Source organism: Rosa rugosa, chromosome 7 (assembly GCF_958449725.1).
Source record: "Rosa rugosa chromosome 7, drRosRugo1.1, whole genome shotgun sequence".
Lineage (NCBI taxonomy): Eukaryota > Viridiplantae > Streptophyta > Magnoliopsida > Rosales > Rosaceae > Rosa > Rosa rugosa.
The window spans coordinates 40,998,757-41,019,678 of NC_084826.1; the positions used below are offsets into that span (position 1 = coordinate 40,998,757).

Below are 20,922 nucleotides of genomic sequence, written 5' to 3' on the forward strand. Positions count from 1 at the left end.
GTGACATGCCATTGACATGGTTAATGACTTGGCTATCGACTTGTGATCAACATTAGATATGACCAGTGACGTGGCCAGTGACATGTAACCTGACCAGTAACTTGGCCAACGACATAACCAGTGCCTTGAGGTTAACAGTGACTTGGCCAATAACCTTACAAACTAAAGACCTGGCCTAGCCAATGACGTGTATAACAGTGAATTGGTCAATTACGTGACAGTGACTTGGTCAGTTACTTGACAGTGACTTGGTCAGTTACGTGACAGTGACTTGGTCAGTGACTTGGCTACTGACTTGAAATCTAGATACAACAGGGATTGACAGTGACTTGTGTACTAACTTGTGATCGACATTGGACATGATCAGTGACATTGACTTGTCTGAATTCAGAAAATGCCTGAAACTTGAATGTGCTGTAAATTTCATTAAGGAAAACTAAACATAACAGTGATACCATAAAAAGATATAAAAAGCTAATTGATTTAGTAAGCTAGAGTTTACAATTGGCCAGTGACTTGCATCCTAAGCCCTAAACAAATTTCTAAAACTCTAAATCTGTAGAAATCCAAATCTGCCTATGTTTCGCAAATGTCTTGATTATATGAGCTCTATATTGCAAAATATACTTCTTGCTGAGTGTCTTCTGAATCCCCTCCTCTTTCGAAAGTTTCTCCATGTAGTACAACACAAAAATTTCACAATCCAATCTGTTGGCCATGAAAAAATTATAGTCAATGAATTTGAACAGTATAACAATAAAGTGACATTTTAAAGTGTTGTATACTTATAAGATTACTTCTTGTGAAAATGAGAAAATCATCAGTAACTTTGACAGTTACATGGTCAGTAACATGTTCATGACTATGACATGACTAATTACTTGAGGTTAACAGTTAACCGACCAATGACCTGGATATAACAATGATTTAAAAATTTCAAAATATGCCAGTGACATGCAATATGACTTGACCAATGACTTGTTCAGTGCAATATGACTTGACCAGTGACATGGTCAATGACATGGATATAACAGTGACTTAGTCAATGACTTAGCAAGTGACATGTGATTGACATTGGACATGATCAGTAACCTGGCCAGTAACAACAAATTTGACACATAGTTCTACAATTAGCACATAGTTCTCAAATTTGACCAGAGAAATTGAGCAAGCATACCAAGAACCAAAGCAAAACCCACAAGAGTCAAGAAATGATAACTGAGCCATTCAAAGAGCACCCAAACAAAAGTTGCAACAGTTAAAACACTAGCTGATATGTTTTTGTTCCCCATCAGCAGCTAAACAATTCAGACATTAGAAAGAAACAGATTATTATAGTACAAGTAACAATTTTTAAATTGCATAAAGGCTTCTCTGATGTTCTTTTTTTGTTCTCTTTCTTTCATTAAAGACTATATACTTCAAAATTTGTTATTGTATGACCACAAAGAAAAAAAAAGTGTGAAACATAATGATCCTACAAATACCAAGATTTTTCATTAAAGACTATATATTTCAAAATTTATTACTGTACACCCACGAAGAAAAAAAAAATGTATGAAACATAATGACAAATACCAAGATTAGCATTAAATGTGATTATGCACCTTAAAACATAAAAAAGATGCACTACCCACAAAAAGATTCTACTGTTCAATTGCTTGAAAGATTGAGCATACGGTGGCATCTATAGAAAACTGTACAATTTAATATAGACATTAGCTTTGCATAATTATAGAGCGTACCTCCCCAGCTATTAAAATTCCAATCAATGCTAGCAACTTTTGGCTCTGGGGGACTAGAACATGATGCACTTCTTCCTATAAGAAACTTAAAAAATATATATATATATCAAAGGTTTAAAGATCAACATTGAAATCATTGTATTCCACTAATGAATTTGTTATCAGTAGAAGAAGCTCACCGCTAGGATTGTATCACGAAACCAAAATCATTCAGACTCATCTCGATAACCCTGACATTTTATGGTAGCTGACTTCGTGCATTTGCCACTGAGCTTAATGAATTCAAACTTAAATCTCTTCCAACACTGATAAAAAAGACCAATAGATATTAAAGATTCTCAGAGCCTTTCTTATCTCTAATATTACTAACCTGAGCAGCACTGGAACACATAGTGACAGGCTCAAACTTTGAAATTGCAAATGCTACCCTAGCAAACACTGATTGACCAGGCACTACATTATTTCTCCTATATTATTTAACAAATGGGTTCACATATCTTATTCTGAGAATAGAATAATCATGAACAAAAGAAAGTGAAACAGCATCATGTTGCTCAATTAAATTTTTTTAATTAAGTGAAAAATAATAATAAATCATAAGACAGTGAGAGAACAAACCCAAAACAAAGCCCTGATTACTAGCTAGGCAAATTGGGAGGAAAAAAAAAAAGACTAACCTCTTCCCATGGGAAAATTCTAGTATATGTTGACGTATGTCATACATCAAGTTTTTTGAATATTTTAGACCGTTTGATTTAATTAAAAGTTTAATATATCTGACGGTCTGAAATATTTAATAGTGGTAACCTGCTTACCCGTTAACCTGTATCAATTTTTTTTTTTTTTTTTATGATTCCCAATTACATATTGAAAAAAAAATTTAGAAAACCCTAAATTGAAAAAGAGAAGAAGAACTCCTCAACTCTCTCTCTCTAGATTTCTATTCGATTCTTCCATCTTTTTACACTTTCTTTGACTTTCAATCTAGTTTAATCTGGTCCCTTGTCAAATTGTAGTCTTCTACTGAGTTTAATTCTAGTTCTCAGTAGATTTGAAAGTGGGTCATCCATTTACTGAAACTGATGGATGAAGATCCCCCATGGCATGCCTCCAGTAAAGGGAAGGAGAAGTAATTCCCTATTCCTTTTTCAATTAACCATAATTCTACGTATACTAAAGCTGGTCGCACTGTTCATCACTGTTCATGTAACAGTGAGATGATGGTTTCGCCCTTGGTTTTTGTGGTCATGTAACAGTCAAATGATGGTTTTGCCATTGCTTTTTTGCTTTCTACCATCGTTTAAGCCTTAAGGGTTCATAAAATAGTTGAATGCCGGTATTGCTCTAGGTTGTTCTACAAGCTTCTCATTCGATTTGTTGCCGGTTGCCGACAAAATAATCTTGAGAGAGAGAAATAGCGTGCGTTTCTTTGAGATCAGTCGTTGCTGCAATTAGGTAATGAATCGCTCCGCTTTCTGAAATTTTCGCTTCCGTATTCGTTTGGCTTTTGATTCAGTGGGTTTTATTTTTATTTTTTTTATATATTGATTTTGCAGGAATAATCCGAGGATCATAAAGCCAAGGGTTGGGATCGTGTTCCGAACTTCTGGGTTGGGTTTTTTTTTTGCTGATATTGATATGAGTTTGAGTACTGGGTCAATTGGATTTTGATTTCAATTGGGTTTTGAATATTGTTATGCGTGTTTCAGGAAGATGCCAGGAAGATTACATGTTTTTAGATTTTTTTTCCTATTTGTGTTCCAATGGTTAGCAACAGTAGAGGTGACAAGTTTTTGGGGTTTTGTTTCTGGTTTCATCTATGAGATTTGTGTTTGTTTGATTCTTTCTTGGGGTGGGTTGATTAATTAAACCTTTCCTGGGTTTTGAGTATCGAGGTTCTAACTCGATCTTCTTCTTTGTTTCTTTTTTCATTGGGACCCATTTGATGTTTTCAATTTCAGGAGACAATGGCACAATAGATGGTCAACGTGAATTCTGGTGGCAACAGTTCCACAGGAAGAAACTAAAATACAACGGCCCTTACCTGATTGAGATCATAATTGTTCTTATATGCCTTTTCAGCTTCGGCTTCAGTTTTTGTACAACAACAGCTGAAGCAGCCAGTTTTTTGAACCAACTCCAGTAGCAACTTTCGCTACGCTAACCTATTTCATACTGCTAAAACTGGAGCAGCTATCCTTTCTGTACTGTTACAATTAGAGCAGCTACATTTTTAAATATACTTTAGCAGCAAGTTTAACTAGGTTAACCTATTTTTGAATAGACTTCATCTGGAATGAAAAATATAAGAAAAGGCCTCCGTGGTTTGAACTTAATGACTGAAATGTAAGTGATTTGAATGTCTCTGTATTTTTGAATGAAGCCTACATTGCATATAAGTAACCTTCAGTGCTATTTCAGTACAATGAAGTCATGATTATAATCTCCATGGAGTTCCTTCTCCTTGTGAAGGGAAACCGTTTGGGCCTTGTCTGAAGGTTGAAATGGATCCTTTTCGAAGGCATCGCTATGGCGGATGGCGCAGAAGGGGGAAAGAAAATTTCCATTTTCTGGTGAACTTCCATTTTCGTTGACTATATAACTGGAAATTGTGAATCACAGACTCAAATATGCATTCTCAGAGACTCAAACATGCATCAGATTCCTTAACAGAACAATCTAACATTTTGACCTCAAAGCCCGATCAGAAATGACAACCAACCCGGTCTTAAAGCCAAAGACTTGGACATGAGAGCTCCGATTCATATCGGAAATTAAAAGAAAATATATCAAAACTGACAAAACTAAGAAGACCCAATGCGCTAAATCATGATAGTTATATAACCAGGAGCTAAGCTACAATATTAACATGTCAAAATTCAAACTTACAATAGCAAAATCAACAAACATCAGTTCATCCACCTCAAAAATTACATCAAATTGACAGACTCAACAAGACCTGGATGGTAAAGTAAAAGTAAAGAACCCAAATCGAGTCTCACCAAATCATTCCAAGAAAGTCTACAGGGAACCACATCGAGTCTCACTGGACGGGTAATGCGCCGCCATTTTGACCGTCATTACTTAGTTACGGTTTCGCGGCACTATGTCCTGGAGAAAGGTTAACGAGAGATTAAGACAAATTGAAAATTTTAGGGTTTGGTTTTTCCAATTTGGGGGTTTTGGGGTTTCTTCTATTAGATTTGTCTAAATTCGAACACAAGATTTCCCTAAATTCAAACACAAGCTAGAGAAACTAAGGATGGAAAGAAACTAAGAATTCCAGCGGAGAAGTGATAGCGGAGTGATGGTCAGGCCGCACCATGGCTCTGATATACTAGAATTTCAACTACGGACCAAGAAGGAAGAAGAAAGAAAGAAGAAGGAAGAAGAAAGAAGAAAGGAAGAGAAAAGAAAAGAAAGGCAGATAGAATTGATCTTTCGAGAGGGAAAAAAAAAACTTATTTAACCATATTCTCTTATAAAGTTATAGTAGAGGTCAAAAGTAGTAATGAAGGTTGTAATTTTGATAGTGCTTTAATATTCCAAGCCTAAGTCATATAAAATTGATGACATAACGAATTATTGTAAAAAGTGACAATCAAGTTGTAATTAGTGTTAATATTTCATTATAACAAGTTTGAGAACATTTTTACCAATAAAACAACGAATTGTGGTAAAAAGTGGTAATCTAGGTAATAAGTGTTAATACTTCACTATTACAAGTTTTCAGAACCATTTTACTAATAAAACAACGAATGTGTTGCTATACTGGTAAAACTTCATATATTTAAGTAAATTCGTTGTGAGTCCTTTATGGTATAATAAAGTTTTCAATCTTGTAACTACTATCCTTTAGGAGTTATTTACTTATTTGACGATGTTTTTTTCCTGATTTTACGACAATTGAGGTCCAAAGTAGTAACCAAGGTTGTATTTGTGGTAATTCTTCAATATTACAAGTTTGAAAACCATTTGACTGATGAGACAACGAATTGTTGTAGAAGTAGTAATCAAGCTCTTATTTGTTGTAATTTTTTATATTACAAGTCTGAGAACAATTTTACTAATTTGACAACAGATTGCTGTCAAAGTGGTAAAACTTTACGTATATATAGTAAATGAGGCGCGAGTCCTTAATTGTATATTAAAGTCCTCTATTTTGTAACTAATACTTTTCTTGTGTAAATCTTATCATCCATGAGATAATTACTCATCTGACAGTGCATTTTACTATAAATTACAACAATCGAGGTGTAAAGTGGTATTTATGGTTGTTTTTATGATAATTACTTGAAATATGATTCCATTTACAAAAAAGACGATCACTTTACCAACGTTACAACAAATGTTTTGTTTATATGGTAAATGATCATATTAGACCTAAAACTTCTCAAGTCCTTATTCTTGTAATCTAGTTGTTCTTTTTATAATTAGAGTATTTTCTTTTGTAAATTATATCATCGATGAGATACTTTACAATAAACGACCACATTGGACTTATTTAGTAATAATTATAGTTATAATCAAAGTAATTACTATATTTACGATCTTCATTACAAGTTTTTGAACGATTTACATATAAAACGATAAATGAGTACTTAGTAAGGTAATTTTTTTTTTTAAAGTACACATGTCAAATTATAAGTGGATAACCTATTGACCTGTACAACAGGTTTCACCAATTAATTTAATTTAATATATATTTATTAAAAAGTTGATGTATGACAAACATCAACACACCTTAGACTTCCCCCTTCCCATGATAGCATTCCCATTTTGTGTGTATTAGGAAAATGTGCTGTACCAAATAGTCTCAATTCTTCTACCCATGCTTCTGCATCACATTCGGAAAAATAAGATGCTTAATTCTCATGCAAAGCAGCAAGCCAGCAAAGATTGATTTATCATCGAGTATCAATTCACCACTAGTCCAAGTCACCAAACCCCTTCTCGAGCCAAGCTCATACCATCCACTGCACCCCCCCCCCAATATCTCCTAAACTTTCACGCACACAAATAGCAGTAGTCCGCCACACTACTTCTTTCAGTTATTTAATCGAACACCTTAACTGCACAACCTTTATCCCCATAATTTATTGATCATAAGATGACCGAAAACTCGAAAGTCAAAACAAAAAAAATGTTGAAACACCAAATAATTATCCTATCCTTCCCGTAAACGATTTGAAGTTGAAGTTGAGTTACTGTAAATGATTTCAGGAAACTTAATTAAGACAAAAGAAAAACAATAATAGAGAAGATGATCGGCGACGAAGATGAGCCGTATAAAAGAATCGAGGAATTCAGATCTGAGAAAGAGAGAGATTGGAGCTAAAGAAACGCACCGTTTGGAGGGAATTGAATCCCTCCCGTCCCATTCAATCAAACTATGAAATGCTGAGGAGAGGTCTTAGAGGCTCCGGCGTCAGCGACTCGAAGTGGTGCTCCTCATCGGACATGGCAGGCTCCGATCTCAGAGAGAGAGATATTTTTGTATGGGCCGACACTTCAAATAGAAAAGGGTTCAGATGGGCATGGGTAACGGGAGGGGGAGATAGAGATAGAGAGAGCTGTCAGTGGCACTTTTTGTAATTAAGTTTAACTCTAGTGTTAGGTTGTTAATAGGTGACCTTAATTATCATGGGGACATTTGTGATATCTGGATTATCATAAGGCACTTTAAAATGACCTTTTTTTTTATCATTGTCCCTATTTTTAATCTTTATTATGTTCTTATTAATTTTTGTTAACTTTCAATTTTTATAAATCATGGTGACCATATGATTAATATTGGACAATTTTAAAAATACCTTATACAAATATATTAGTAATATTAAAACAATTGGTTCTGGTTCGCATCAAGTAACCACAAAAAATATCATAACATATTCAAATGTCCACGTTATTACGCACTCATCAAACTTTGAGTAATGCTATTTTCAAACTTGAAGGGCACTAGCAGTGGTTGCTGTACGTGGTCACAACTTGCAGCATCTTCCTTGCAAACCCAGCACCTAAACATACCACCCTTATACCTTCAAGGGTTCCCTACCCTGTCTCCAACTATTAATGATCTGCAACAAATTCAACAATCACAAGAATCATCAAATATGCAGTAAAGAATGAATAACAGGGGATGAATCTATACTGCAGGTCCAAAAAACACATGCGTGAATATTTGCACCAAAAAGGGAAGGAAAGAAAAACAACAAAGGGTATATGTATGGTACAAAGAGAAAGTGCTCACAAGAACTGAATGCAAGGATGAATAAACCTTATACATGTTGACATCATCAAGGCCCAAGAAAGACCCACTCTCTTCAGTTTGGAGATTCTTGACTTTCTGATTCTTCTATTATTTGCACCTTCTGCTCAGGACTCACAGATCTAGCCTTCCACAGGGCCATAATTGTCCTGAATAGAAACATCAACTACGTCAATGCATGCATCAGTGATTGGAAAATGAAAACGTCAGCTGAGATGAGATATTCATCTCAATAAGCACAAAGAAGAGCATGATTGACAAAAATCTATTTAACCAAATAATCAAAGACAGAAAAAGCTCAGAAGGATTAATGAAAATTTCCAATTTCGATAAAGTGATGCCCTGATATCTAGGATATCCTTTCTATACCTGTTCGCTACATTGAAGGATACAAAGGACTGGAAGTGGAACTTCAGCCTGCCTTCCTCATCCTGTGTCTTTGCACCATGCCTTGCATCCATACCTCTACCTTGCCGCAGAGTCATGACTATAGTTGGACTACCCATAGATGACAGATTATGAAGCATATGTCAGTTCATGAGCAGAGAGAGATTATTTGTTGATGCCGGCTGTTTGTTGATGACAGATGTTTCACTTACGAAAATTTCTAGATTAGAAAAAATAAAAAAATAAAAAAGGTAAAAAAATACATAGTCTTGTATAATTTGGTGTAGTGGCATAAGTCTTATTTTCGGAAGTGAAAAATTTTCGACTCATGCAAAATTAATTCTCAATTGCTGATATAATAAAAAAAATGATAGATAACGAATTAAGATCTTATCTATAGATATTGAGCAGTTATCTCTTTTTACCATATTACCCAACACTATGCCAAAAAGGCCTTCAGACGACACACATCAGACGACATAAGTTTTGTTTTATGTCGTCTGGGTTTTTCAGACGACATAATTTTTTTTTCTGTTGTCTGAATATACACTAAAACCATACTGGTTTAGTTTGGAAAAATGGTGAGCATTCAGACAACACATTTGTGTAGTTGTAGAAGGTGGTGATTTCCTATCTCAAATTTAGAAGGATATCCAAAAGTTGATTGAGTCTTTTCCCTCTCAAATAGCCACCTCCTAGTTGACTGGAAAATGTTGTGACATTCAGACAACATTTAAATGTTGTCTCAATGTGGGAGTTGTTTTAAAATTTCCCAAATTATTTTGACTTGTGCTATTTGACATATATCCCTCGCAATTAATTAAGTCACTTTCTGTCCTCACTTAGTTCGACCACGACTAAACACTCAAACATCACCCCGCGCGCTCTCTCCTTCTCACTCAGCTCTCTCAACTCGACCTAGAACCCGCGAAACTAGAAAACTCAAACACTAGCCTCTCTCCTTCTCACTGTGCTCTCTCAGATCTCGATTCTCACTCTCTCTATTCTTCTTCGTAGTCTCTCCTTCTTCTTAGTCTCTGCTTCATCTTTCATGTTCGTATTAATGGAGCTCTCCAGCAAGAGCTGTTTTCAAATCGGATATTGGTAAGCAATTTAGGGTTTCAATCATTTTGTAGTTTAGGGTTTCGACTGGGTTCAAGCTTCGATTGATTTTAGGGTTTTTTTTTCTGCAAATGATTTGTGTTTTGGGGTTTTTTCGACTGGGTTCTTCCATGTTGTCAAACAAGAACTCTTTCTTCTTTCAATTAAAGCTGATTTGTGTTTTGGGGTTTTGAGTTTGGCTATAGTTCTTCAATTTTGTAACACGTTTCTTCTGTTTTGTTGGTCTTGTTAGGGAAACTTGGTGCTACAAAAGGATTTGCTGGGAAGGCTCACTGCTCGTAGTGTAGTGCAGAAAAACAGAAGGCTTGTTTGTCTAAATTTCTGGGGAGTCTTTTTCCCCAATCAATTTATGGGTCTTGTTTAATCGAGTTCTGGGATTTGCCCAATCGAAGTATGTGACCTTAATTCCTATACTACTTAGTCATTTGAACAAATTTAAAAGTTCAACCGTTGTACCGAGTTGGGGCCTCTATCATTCGCAAACACATGAGTAGAAGAACCTTACTGTTCAAAGCTCACAATCAAGATTGGTCAGAGGAACAACAACAACCCTAGAATCATAGTCCTCCACATTATTGAATAGTAAGTTTCTCTCTATCCCTTTCTCTCAAAACTCTGTACCTTTTGATTTGGGAACGGTGAATCGCAATTCATTTGGGGTTATCTGATTCAATGTTCTTGTTTCTAGGTACAAAGATTCAAGATTTGATTTTGATAATGCCAATCGCCTTTTGAATGATTTTTGGTAATTGGGTCTAAATTTGAGTGAGTTAATTGATTCATTGATTGCAAATTCGCAGGCATTGTTCCAATGGAGAAGGATCAGAAGGTAGCATCTGAAGACCCCAAGGTGGATATGTTCGAGGACGATGACGAGTTTGAAGAGTTCAACATCAATCTAGGTAATTTGGGGACATGTTATTATTAATCAGCAATTAAGTGCTATGGACTTTATTCTGCTTCTTTTGAATTGAATGTAATGTTATATACGATTGGAGTTTAATTAGGAGCTGTACCGATATATTGTAGCATACACTGAATTTAGTCCAGATATCTTCCACCTGAGCTCCAGGTTTAAATCTGCATTTTATATCCCTCTGTACATATTGTTTCTAATCAGATTAAGCTCTAATGTTGCCATGTTGCTCTTGTCAAAATTAGATTGTTGGTCTAAAATCAATTGTGATAATGTAGGTTGCTTGATTTCTGCTATACTTCCCCATGAAACTAGCAAGTTTATGACTGAGCCCGTAAGTGTTAAATGTGATGAGTTGACTTTGGAGGTATGCAATCCTTCTGTTAAACTGGTCTTTAATTCAATGTTTGCACTGATCAGTGCATGAAAGGTAGCTTGGAGAAATTCTGGGTATTATAATTTCCTGTGAGTTGCCTTACTGAAATTGTATTTATGACAGTAGCCATCTCATTCATTTGTAGTGGCTTTTGACACACTTGTGATCTTTGGAACAATGACAAAAGTTTACCGGCGAAAGAAAAAGGTCCTTGCCAGAAACACAGTGCTTGGTTGTAACTTACATGCTCTGAAATTTGAATGATTACAGTATTATAGTAGCATTTCATGGATTCTAGTTCAATTCATCTTCAATTATTTGCCTCATTTCATCTTTTGTTACTTAATATTAGTAGAGATACCAATTATTTCAATTCATTTCCAATAATTTGTCTTATTTCATCTTTTTCTTAATGCTCATACAGATACCCACTCCCTTGTGTGGTTGCTGCCTAATTCCAAATTTCCAATTGTTGGTGGGGGTGGGACTGGCATCGGTCACTGAGACCTTGTTTAACTGGTGAGATTCAAGTCATATATATCATTAATGCCCACAGAAAAAATAGACAAGAAACCATAGCATATAGAATTGATTGATGAATACAGGTAAGATTTGATATATTGTTGTATTGCTTTGTATGTGAATACAGATTCTGGAGGGCTATGGCTTTTTTTCTTCTGCACTGGAGTGCTCCTACTTGAATTGCATCACATCCCCAAAAGGGGAGTTGGAATTTTTCTTCACATGTAATTCTCATAAGCATTAACTGTATTCAAATTCTCTCTTACCTCATTCCATAGTGAATTGCATTGGTAGTTTGATGTGACTTCACTTGCAAGGTCTTGCATGCCAATTCAACAATTTTGGTATCATAATGCAAAGAGCTGATAGTATTGCAATTACTTAAACAATGATGCGGCTACTTTTTATTTATTTATTTAATTTTTATATATTATAAAGTGATGTTTCTGCACATTGTGAAAGTGCATGATGTACATGAATGACTTTAAAATTCAGTCAATGCGCCTATTGCAGCCTATTCTAATTTGTTCCAGTTCTTTGGCGCAGTTGATTCCAGGAAGAACAAGAGAGCCTGGGAGCAGTTATTAGAATTGAGATGGGTGCTTTTGCAACACCAGTTATAAGGTCTTTTTCTCCTTTGACAACAGAGTTTGATCGCTAAAGCAGGTATTCGATTAGCCCTTGAAGTTGGAATTCTCCCCCTTGAAGTAGAGCCTGATAGTATGAAGGCTGGTAGCTTGGTAACCTCTTCTAATTTACGTATTACACTATGACAGAACAAATGGGGGACTATGAGATTTCAAACCACTGAGTTCCTCTCTATTTTGATCAGTATCAGAAACTTTCTTTTGGTAAGGACACCTACTTTCTGTTAAATCTCTGTTCTTAAATCTATTCAAGGTTGTTGTGGAATGCACTTTTGATTATTATCTTGCTATGGTGACTCCATTAGGATGATTAGGACTGGAAAGGGTCAAGTTCAATTACTGCACATCATGTGTTTGAAGTTATGCCTCAAAGACAACACCCAAGCTGAACCAGTGGGCTATTTCATGATTTTCGAAAAACCTATACTCCTTGTTTCACTCTCAGTCTTTGAGAGCTTAAAATAGACTCTTCAATGATCATTTTGAACTTGGTTTCATGAAAAACGGAGTTAAAATGAGATACTTATGCTATTTTGAAGTTACTGCACTGTTTCAGGATTTCTGCAGAATTCAGCGTTCCTGTCATTTCAGATTCTTGTTTGACCATTCATTTGAACTGCGAATAACATGAAATTTTGCAAAATAGTAGCTTTGCATGTCTACTTTAAATCTGGAGAGTTGTGATTAAAATCATTGAAAGGATGATTGTTGGTGATTAAAATATGGAGGACGTCTAACATCCTTTGAGGTGTGGCGTCACTCCTAGGTGGTATGGCGTAAACGGCTACTCTCGCTACTTCTTGCTGGCTATTTGTGTACTTACATTGGCAAGTAAGTAATTGGCATTAAGACTGATCATCGGTTTTTAGGAAAGTGGGTACCCCATTATGCATATGTATCCTTCTATTTCCTATTTTTAAGTTTCTATCTACTCTTGCTGAGCTTGTTACTTCAGTTGGATAAATCCTAATTGCTGTTGTCATTGCTTGAAATTTTTCCACCAATTGTAGTGTGAAGCCTCAGATTTCAAACCTCTTTGTAGTCTATTTAGTTTGACTATCTCGAGTTTATTTAACATCAGATTTCACTTGAGTTTATGTAGTTTTTTCATCACCAAAGGTTGAGATACATTGATTCCAAATATCGAGTTTTGCAGCTGCCCAAAAGAAAACAAGAAAAAAAAACTTAGTTATTCATCAAACTTCACTTGATTAGTTTCGTTATCTTCAGCCTTGCGCATCTTAAGAAGTTTGAGTATTACTTAGTCAATACTTAAGCTTCGTAAGATTCGCGCCGCTGTGACGTCAACCCTTTTGGGGCGTTACAGTAGCACCACACCATCATGTCCATTAAAAATTTCTGTTTCACCGCTAGTTTGTCCTTTAATTTGCTTTTCCTGTAAACCTTTAGGAAATGCACGTGTGTTTATGAGATTCTTCTTTGTTTCTATTCAGATTTACTTAATTTTAGTTGTCCTCAGTAAAGATTGTTGTGTTTTCTGGTGGCAGGTTAAGCTTGTAAAGTGCCTTGTGCAAAATATTGTGGTTGATATATCCTTCAATTAGTTAGGAGGGCTATGTACATTATGCTTTCTTGAGCAGGTAGTCTTCCACTAAAGCTGAGTTTTATTAGTCCAGTTTTGCTACATATGATTGAATAAGTCACCAGATTTGGTTCATGTAAAGGATGCTTTCCTAGGAAGCTCTGGTTTATCAGATGCAATTTTTTTTTTTTCAAGTCTATTATAGCAAGTAAAAATATTGGACTTTGGTGCTCTTGCTCGTTTGTGATTTTGGAATTTTTTTTTTTCTTGATCATCTTCCTGGTGCTGTTACCTTACAGGTTGATCGCCTCATTGGCAAAGATCATCTCTTTAAACGTAGTATCATACTGATTAAGGCTTGGTGCTATTGTGAGAGTCGAATTCTTGGTGCCCATCACGGTTTGATATCTACATATGGTTTGGTGACCTTAGTTCTTTTTATCTACGTGTCATTGTTTCAGGTGAAAGGAGATTGATCCTAAGGGACCACAGTATGCAAACAACACTTCAAAACTTGAATCTGATCTCTCAAGTCAGTGGAGATCCCTCCTTCTTCACATGGAGGATATCTTCGTAAATGAAGGCAACCACTTTGTGAGTGTAGCCACCTTCTTGTTTTATTTATTATAAATGATTAAATTATGTTTACTCCCTGTACTATGACTCTTTTTTCGTTTCAGTCCCTGACATTCTCAATTAATCTGAAAAGTCCCTAACGTCAAAATTTCCGTCTGATTGGTCCTTCCCGCGTCAAATTAGGAATTGGCCTTAGGTGAAATGTCCAATATACCCCTCTGTTATTTCTTTTTCCTTTTTAATTTATTTTTCTCCTTTTTTTTCTTTTTTCTTTTTAATTTCTTTTTTGCTTTTTCTTCTTTTTTTCTTGTTCCTTTTTAATTTTTTTTCCTTTTTTTTTTTTTTTTCCTTTTTAATTTCTTTTTTGCTTTTTCTTCTTTTTTTCTTGTTCCTTTTTAATTTCTTTTTTTCCTTTTTTTTTGTTTTCGTTTTGCCTACTTTCTCCTTCCTCAACCCACCAATCCCATTTCGATCAAACTCCACAACCCATCTGTTTTTCTCCGCAAATTGAAACCAAACCCAGCAAAGACCTAGCTTGGCGGTGCAGAGATGGACATCGAGCAAAAGCAAGAGGCTAGGAGCTGATCGATCACTTCTTCACCTTCTCTGAAGCCATCTCCCTCTGTTGGGATCCGCCCTCGCCTCCATCGTCGCCGACGCCATCTCCCAAACACAAGCAGATCCCAATCAGCTCGGAAATTCGCCGCTAAACCACTCCCCTCTTGTTTTCACAACCTACTTCTCTCTCTCCCACTCAAATCTCACTTTCTCTCTCCACATCAAGCCTCAATTTGGAAACTTTTCACTGAAAACTACCATTTTTTCAGACCTTGAGGTTTTTGGGTCTTGCTCAAAATGGTGATTTGGATTTTGGGTCTGGTTGAAATGATGGTTTTTGATGTCCAAGTTGACCAAAACCAGAAGTGAAGAAGAAGAATAGTGATGGAAAAGAAAAATGGCCGCCGGCGTGGAGAACAATAATTGGGGTTTCGGGTCGATCTGGATTGGTTCGCCGACGTGGCGCTACCGATGCAGCAGGATACGATGGTCATTAAAAAGGAAAAAGATAAAAGATAAAAGAAAGGAAAAAGGAAAAAAGAAATTAAAAAGGAAAAAAGAAAAATAAAAAAAGGAAAAGGAAAAAAGAAATTAAAAAGGAAAAAGAAAAAAGAAAAAAAAAGGGCCGCCGGCGTGGAGAACAAGAATTGGGGTTTCGGGTCGATCTGGATTGGTTCGCCGACGTGGCGCTACCGATGCAGCAGGATACGATGGTCATTAAAAAGGAAAGAGAAAAAAGAAAAAAGAAAAAAAAAGAAATTAAAAAGGAAAAATGAAAAATAAAAAAGCAAAAAAGAAATTAAAAAGGAAAAAGAAAAAGGAAAAAAAAGAAATTAAAAAGAAAAAAGAAAAAAAAAAGGAGAAAAATAAATAACAGAGGGGTATATTGGACATTTCACCTAAGGCCAACTCCTAATTTGACGCGGGAGGGACCAATCAGACCGAAATTTTGACACTAAGGACTTTTCAGATTAATTGAGAATGTCAGGGACTGAAACGAAAAAATGGTCATAGTATAGGGACTAAACAAAATTTAATCCTATTATAAACTTACCTATTTTTGAGCATTTTTCATGCTCTCCAATGTCTCAATTTTTATGAAAATGATCCAAACTCTTTTGCTCTACAATCCAAATTAAATAGCCTAAGTTTGTCAGATCCTTAAATCTATCAAAATGTGATCTTTTGCTCTCTCTGTCGAGTCGCAACTTCTTTCTTTTGGGGTCTTATTCTGATAAATATTCTTGGTTATGCTTGTTTTGCTACTTAGTTATTGGCTGCCACTATTATCATCAATTTTGCCAAGGAACAAGAAGGTGCGTAGTTGTACACCTGACTTGCATTCTAAGTTCTAATGTAACCTTCTATATATTTAAATGAATGGTTACATAATGGGAAAATTGGCACATCTTTGTTTACTTTTGTAATTTTAGTTATGTTGTACATTGTGTGATATTCAGTACTGTTGTAATGATATTTTGGGACTTGTGGTTTTACAGCTTCCTTTATCAAGTGTTGAAGAAATCGAATATGCTTGACATGATTAGCTTCGTAGACCCTGCTCAGACTGGTGTCATTGGCTGTGGAAATCTGACTAAACACTAGTACAAAATCGAAAATAGATAACGGTTCCGCACCGTTGTCTGAAAAAATATATTTTCGTTGTCTAGGTGAGTGTTGTCTTTTTACGCTTCACTCCACAACGGTATTTCACCGATGTTAAACATAATAAAGCACAACGGTTTTTAGTCAGAAATCGATGTAGATATACTCATTACATACCGTTAGCACTAAATACACCGTTGTGTATGTAATTATTCAATAACGGTTTTCGCTTAGATAACGATGTGGTAATATAATTTATACATCACTTTTGACCTTCAACAGCTTTCATACACAACGGCTGTTACTAAAAAAATGTTGGCTTCGAGGATTGTATACATCAGTTTTTAGTTGAAAAATATTTTTCAACTTCATTACACAACAGTTTCTCATCAAAAACGTTGGCATTAAGAAACATAACATCGGTTTCTAAGTTGACAACGTTGTCGGTGATGATGAAGATAGTAAATTACAACGATTTCTAGAATAAATCCATTGTCTACTAGCTAGAGAGACAACGATTTTTTTCAACCATGATCTAATGCACCAATTCAGGAAATTGAAATGAAATTGCAATATATTAATATATAGAGAAGTACGTGCATGCTTCAAGTAATCACATTTACAATGCTTTCGCAGTTGATTTGAGTGAAGTTTGCAAAAGTAAAAGAAACTTAAATAATACTAGCTGTCATAAAGGTACTTAGCTCTCACATAAAGGAAAAGGTAAACTTTGCTACGAATTAAAGAAGTTTCACTAGATAGTAGTTAAACCATAGAACTGAGGAGTCTAAAGATACTTGTCGGTAACGAATTCTGCCCACTCATCACGGACTTCATCAATTTCTTCTTGAAGATATGGGGTCTCCATAGTTCCTTCCCACTAAGAAAAAAACAGAAGGATTAATGTTACTGTAACCTTGACACACATATCAACATACATATCAACAAACATATCAGGCATATTTAAACACAGCTTTCACTACACAAACAGAAGGAAAAAGTCTAACACAAAAAATAATTACCTGAAGCAGAATCGAAGTAATCCAAATCCTTTTACCAACCAAGTAGCATACCCAAATAGCAAACCCAGCAGATTAAGAAATTGTACCTGCCCATGACGAAGTGAACTGATCAATTCCAAGAAAAAAAAAAACTAATAATCTATTTAATCTTTACTAACAACACACCACCAGTAGCAGGTGTATAAGCCTCTCACTCTAGTAAGCAAGGTAAAATAAAGCTGACGAAAGTCTTGACTCAAGCCTCTACCACAAAAGTCAAGTTGTAAAATCCCATACCCAAAAAAAAAAAAAAACCAAGTTCAGTACAAAAGTCAAGTTGGTTCTTACAAAAAGAACAACGAAAAGTAAAGAACAGATGCACACAGTCCAAACCCTTCTAACCACAACTCTCTCAAGGATCTACAAAACAACCAAAATGGGTGATGAGCAAAACAAAAGATCAGTGAGTAACTAAAAAGGTTTAAAAAAAAAAGGTAGTAAATCTAAATTTCAATTTACAAAGGTACAAAAATTCAAGAATGCAACATATTGCTTTTCCAAGTATAAACACACGAATTCCTCAAACAAGATCAACACGATGATCAAAAAAATTTGCCAAAAGGCAATAAGCTGCCACTGAAATTGAGGCTTTCACAAATGAATGAAATACTTAATGACCAGTCTACTACAAATTCTCAGAAGAATACAACTTTAAATAATGAACAGAAAAAATACAGCTTTACACAAACAACTGATTACAAAAGAAGAAGCACCAAAAGCTTATCTAAGTTTTCAAAAGTAAAATCCCCAAGAAAAATAAACTATGCATGATTAAGGACTACGAGAACTACTAACATGAGATTGATAGCTGGAAACCTTGAAAACAAAATGAAACCAAAACTAAATAAGATCCATAATTATTGAAAAAATTAGAACAGAAACATTTTAAGCGATTGTAGAAATCATTGGGTTTAAGCTATATATTTATATGCACAAATCTTAAATGTTAACACCAAAAAGAACCTTAGAAAAGGTAGAACATCCTCTGTACCTCGTCCTAAAACTAAAATAAAAACATGAAGACAGAACACATAGATTCAAACATCAGCAAATCAGGTAGATAACAATACCAATGCAGGTTTATAGAATTTGCCAACAGCTTATAAATGTTCAAAATCAGCGGATAGAGAAACAAATAAAGGATATAGAGCTTTAGTAAAAGAATAGCAGTACAAGTGTAAAACAATTCAACACAAATGAAAAATTTTGGGCGTCCTTGGTACAATAAAAGTCAGAAATAAAAAGAAAATAACTCCAGCACCCCAGAAGCAATGATGTGTCCACCGGTCTTTACAGCTAAGATAAACTAGATTTGTAGGGACTTAATTATTTGAGTTAGACTGATATTTTGTAAAGATTGTGAGATTATGCACAGATAAAACAAGTCTCACGTACTAACTCTTCCAGATGTGCAGAATTCAAGTACTTAGATATAGGTTATATAATATCCCAAAGTCCCAACACATATGTGTGAGGTCGAAGTTTTTTTTTTTTTTTTTTTTTGAAGCGAAAAAGGGCGGCTCAATGCCCTTAATTGAAATTTTATTGATAGAAAATGAAGTACAAAAAGGAGGGGGGACTAGGCCGAAACCACTCCAACAAAGAACAAAGCAACCAAGAGAGAACAAACATTAACAAGAACAAGAAGGAGGACCAAACCGAAAAGAAAGCTAGCTGAAAAGGAAACAATGGCAACCCAATGAAGCAATCCAACCATAACCCATTACCTGAACCTGTAGGACACCAGAGATGCCAAGTCTCGACCATACTGTTCTGAAACGAAGGGAGGCAAAGAACTCCACCATTCAGAACCATTACTTGAGGAGCCATGACGAGCAAGACGATCTGCCACCACATTCCCTTCTCTAAGGATGTGGGAAACTCTAAAATTCAACTGATTAACCAAGTGCAAACCATTTAGCCACTTAAATCGAAGTTAAATGATCACGCATTATTTATTTTATTTTAATTTTTTCCAGTCCTTCAGCATTTTATCAGCGAACATACTTTGCATATACTATATTGACATGAGTGCTAATTCAATTTAAAAAAAAAAGGTTCAACTTCCTTGATTTTACATAATATACGCAAACAAAGCACATCTACGAGCATTTGGCACCACTTTGATACAATATCTTTAACAAAACCCAACATCAGGTTGAAAATGTCTCAATTACCTGTTCCTTACCCAACTATGATTAACAGAACAATCAAAAATAGATTATGAATCACCTTTCCTAATACCAACATCAGGGAAATTATACAAACTCAAATTTTTTTCATTGAAGCCAAGTAGAAAATTACATAAGCTTCTACTATGTATAGCAGTGGCAACTACAATTAGCCATATAATTTCCCTACCCTTATGAGAATTCTTTGATAACAAAAGCAACTACTGCCTAAATTTTAGCAAAATCTTCTAACTCAAAAAGAATAAATGGAAATGGTAGGTAAGTGAAGGGGTGTGCATGCCAAAGAGCAGACTTGCAAAAGTTTTAAAGAGACATGTTATTTTTCGCATGAAAAATCAACTATCAATAATTACTGTCTCTTCAAACAACAAGCTTAAGGGAAAGGGTGATCGCAGCCTAATGCAATGAACAAAGGAAATTTCAACTACACAGCTACCTATATTGCTAAAGCTCTACGAAACCCAGACCTACTAATGTCATTGAAACTTGATGTCATTAGCAGTTACTACTCCAGCAAGATCGTTTTTGCTCAAATACGATGGACATGCTACCCGATGAATGAGATGGTACTATTTCATGATGTCCATATGATGAAGCTACGAAGAATCATGATTCTAATTTCATAAGCCTAGTACTCTAGAGATAAACAATGTGTACTTTGAATTCAGTCAGATAGACATAGGTTATTACTGATAATCTAAAAACAAGAGAATATGATGTCAGTAAACCGAAATTCCAAAATCTACACATATTCCAAAATGGTCAAATAAGAGTTCAAAAAAAAAAATGAATGATTGTTCCTCATATGCACCAGAAGCAGGGCATTTTTTTTCTCTTCTAAATTCAAGGAATAGGAAAACACGATATGTAAAACGATTCACTTCAAAGACCACTTATAAGACTTGAATAAACACCGTTACTTCAACCACATGGATTGCTATTCCATTCTACTGAAACAGAGGTTACAACAACTAAATTAAGTAATGCAATAAACCCTGAAATAATGCACAGATGGTGATCAAGAGGTCCTTCTTTCAACATAAAGAAGAATGCACCAAGAATGAAAAATACTATCCATAGACAATTCAAAACGACATAAGTTCTTGAATAAATTCAAAGTTTCGAGTTCAGTTTTGTTCCCTCAATCTATCACATTTCGTTTGATTATTAGCTCTCAACTATAACCTCGAGTATTTCAATCATCAATGCAAAATGGTTGAAAAAAGAAAGATTAAACCCACATCTAATATAGCCTAAGCAACTTATCTGTGAAAGTAGAGGACTTGAAATTGATATATGATCTTAATAACAAGGACATGTATTAGGATATGGAAAACCCCTACCAAAAGAGAATTTCAGAAACAAATATTGAATAGATGTCAATCAACTTCTCTTTTCCTTGTT

General features: G+C 35.1%; 1 protein-coding gene and 1 long non-coding RNA gene across 3 annotated transcripts; both read right to left on the bottom strand.

Annotated features, from left to right (window-relative positions):
* Positions 1 to 401: 401 nt before the first annotated feature.
* LOC133719821 (uncharacterized) lies at positions 402 to 2,436 on the bottom strand. Its single transcript, XR_009851481.1, has 2 exons — positions 1,746 to 2,436; positions 402 to 708 (listed from the first exon to the last, which is right to left on the bottom strand). It is a non-coding gene; the product is annotated as an uncharacterized LOC133719821 (long non-coding RNA).
* Positions 2,437 to 7,600: 5,164 nt separating this feature from the next.
* LOC133720473 (C2 and GRAM domain-containing protein At1g03370-like) lies at positions 7,601 to 8,523 on the bottom strand. Of its 2 annotated transcripts, XR_009851888.1 has the most exons (3): positions 8,383 to 8,523; positions 7,996 to 8,162; positions 7,601 to 7,822 (listed from the first exon to the last, which is right to left on the bottom strand). XR_009851888.1 is itself a non-coding variant. In XM_062146810.1 (2 exons), the coding sequence occupies exons 1-2, from the start codon at positions 8,517 to 8,519 to the stop codon at positions 8,069 to 8,071; spliced, it is 231 nt and encodes a 76-aa protein (XP_062002794.1). In that variant the 5' UTR covers positions 8,520 to 8,523; the 3' UTR covers positions 7,601 to 8,068. The 2 variants fall into 2 exon arrangements, 1 of the variants encoding a protein (XP_062002794.1); XM_062146810.1 differs by having other exon boundaries at positions 7,601 to 8,162.
* Between the last annotated feature and the right edge of the window lie 12,399 nt (positions 8,524 to 20,922).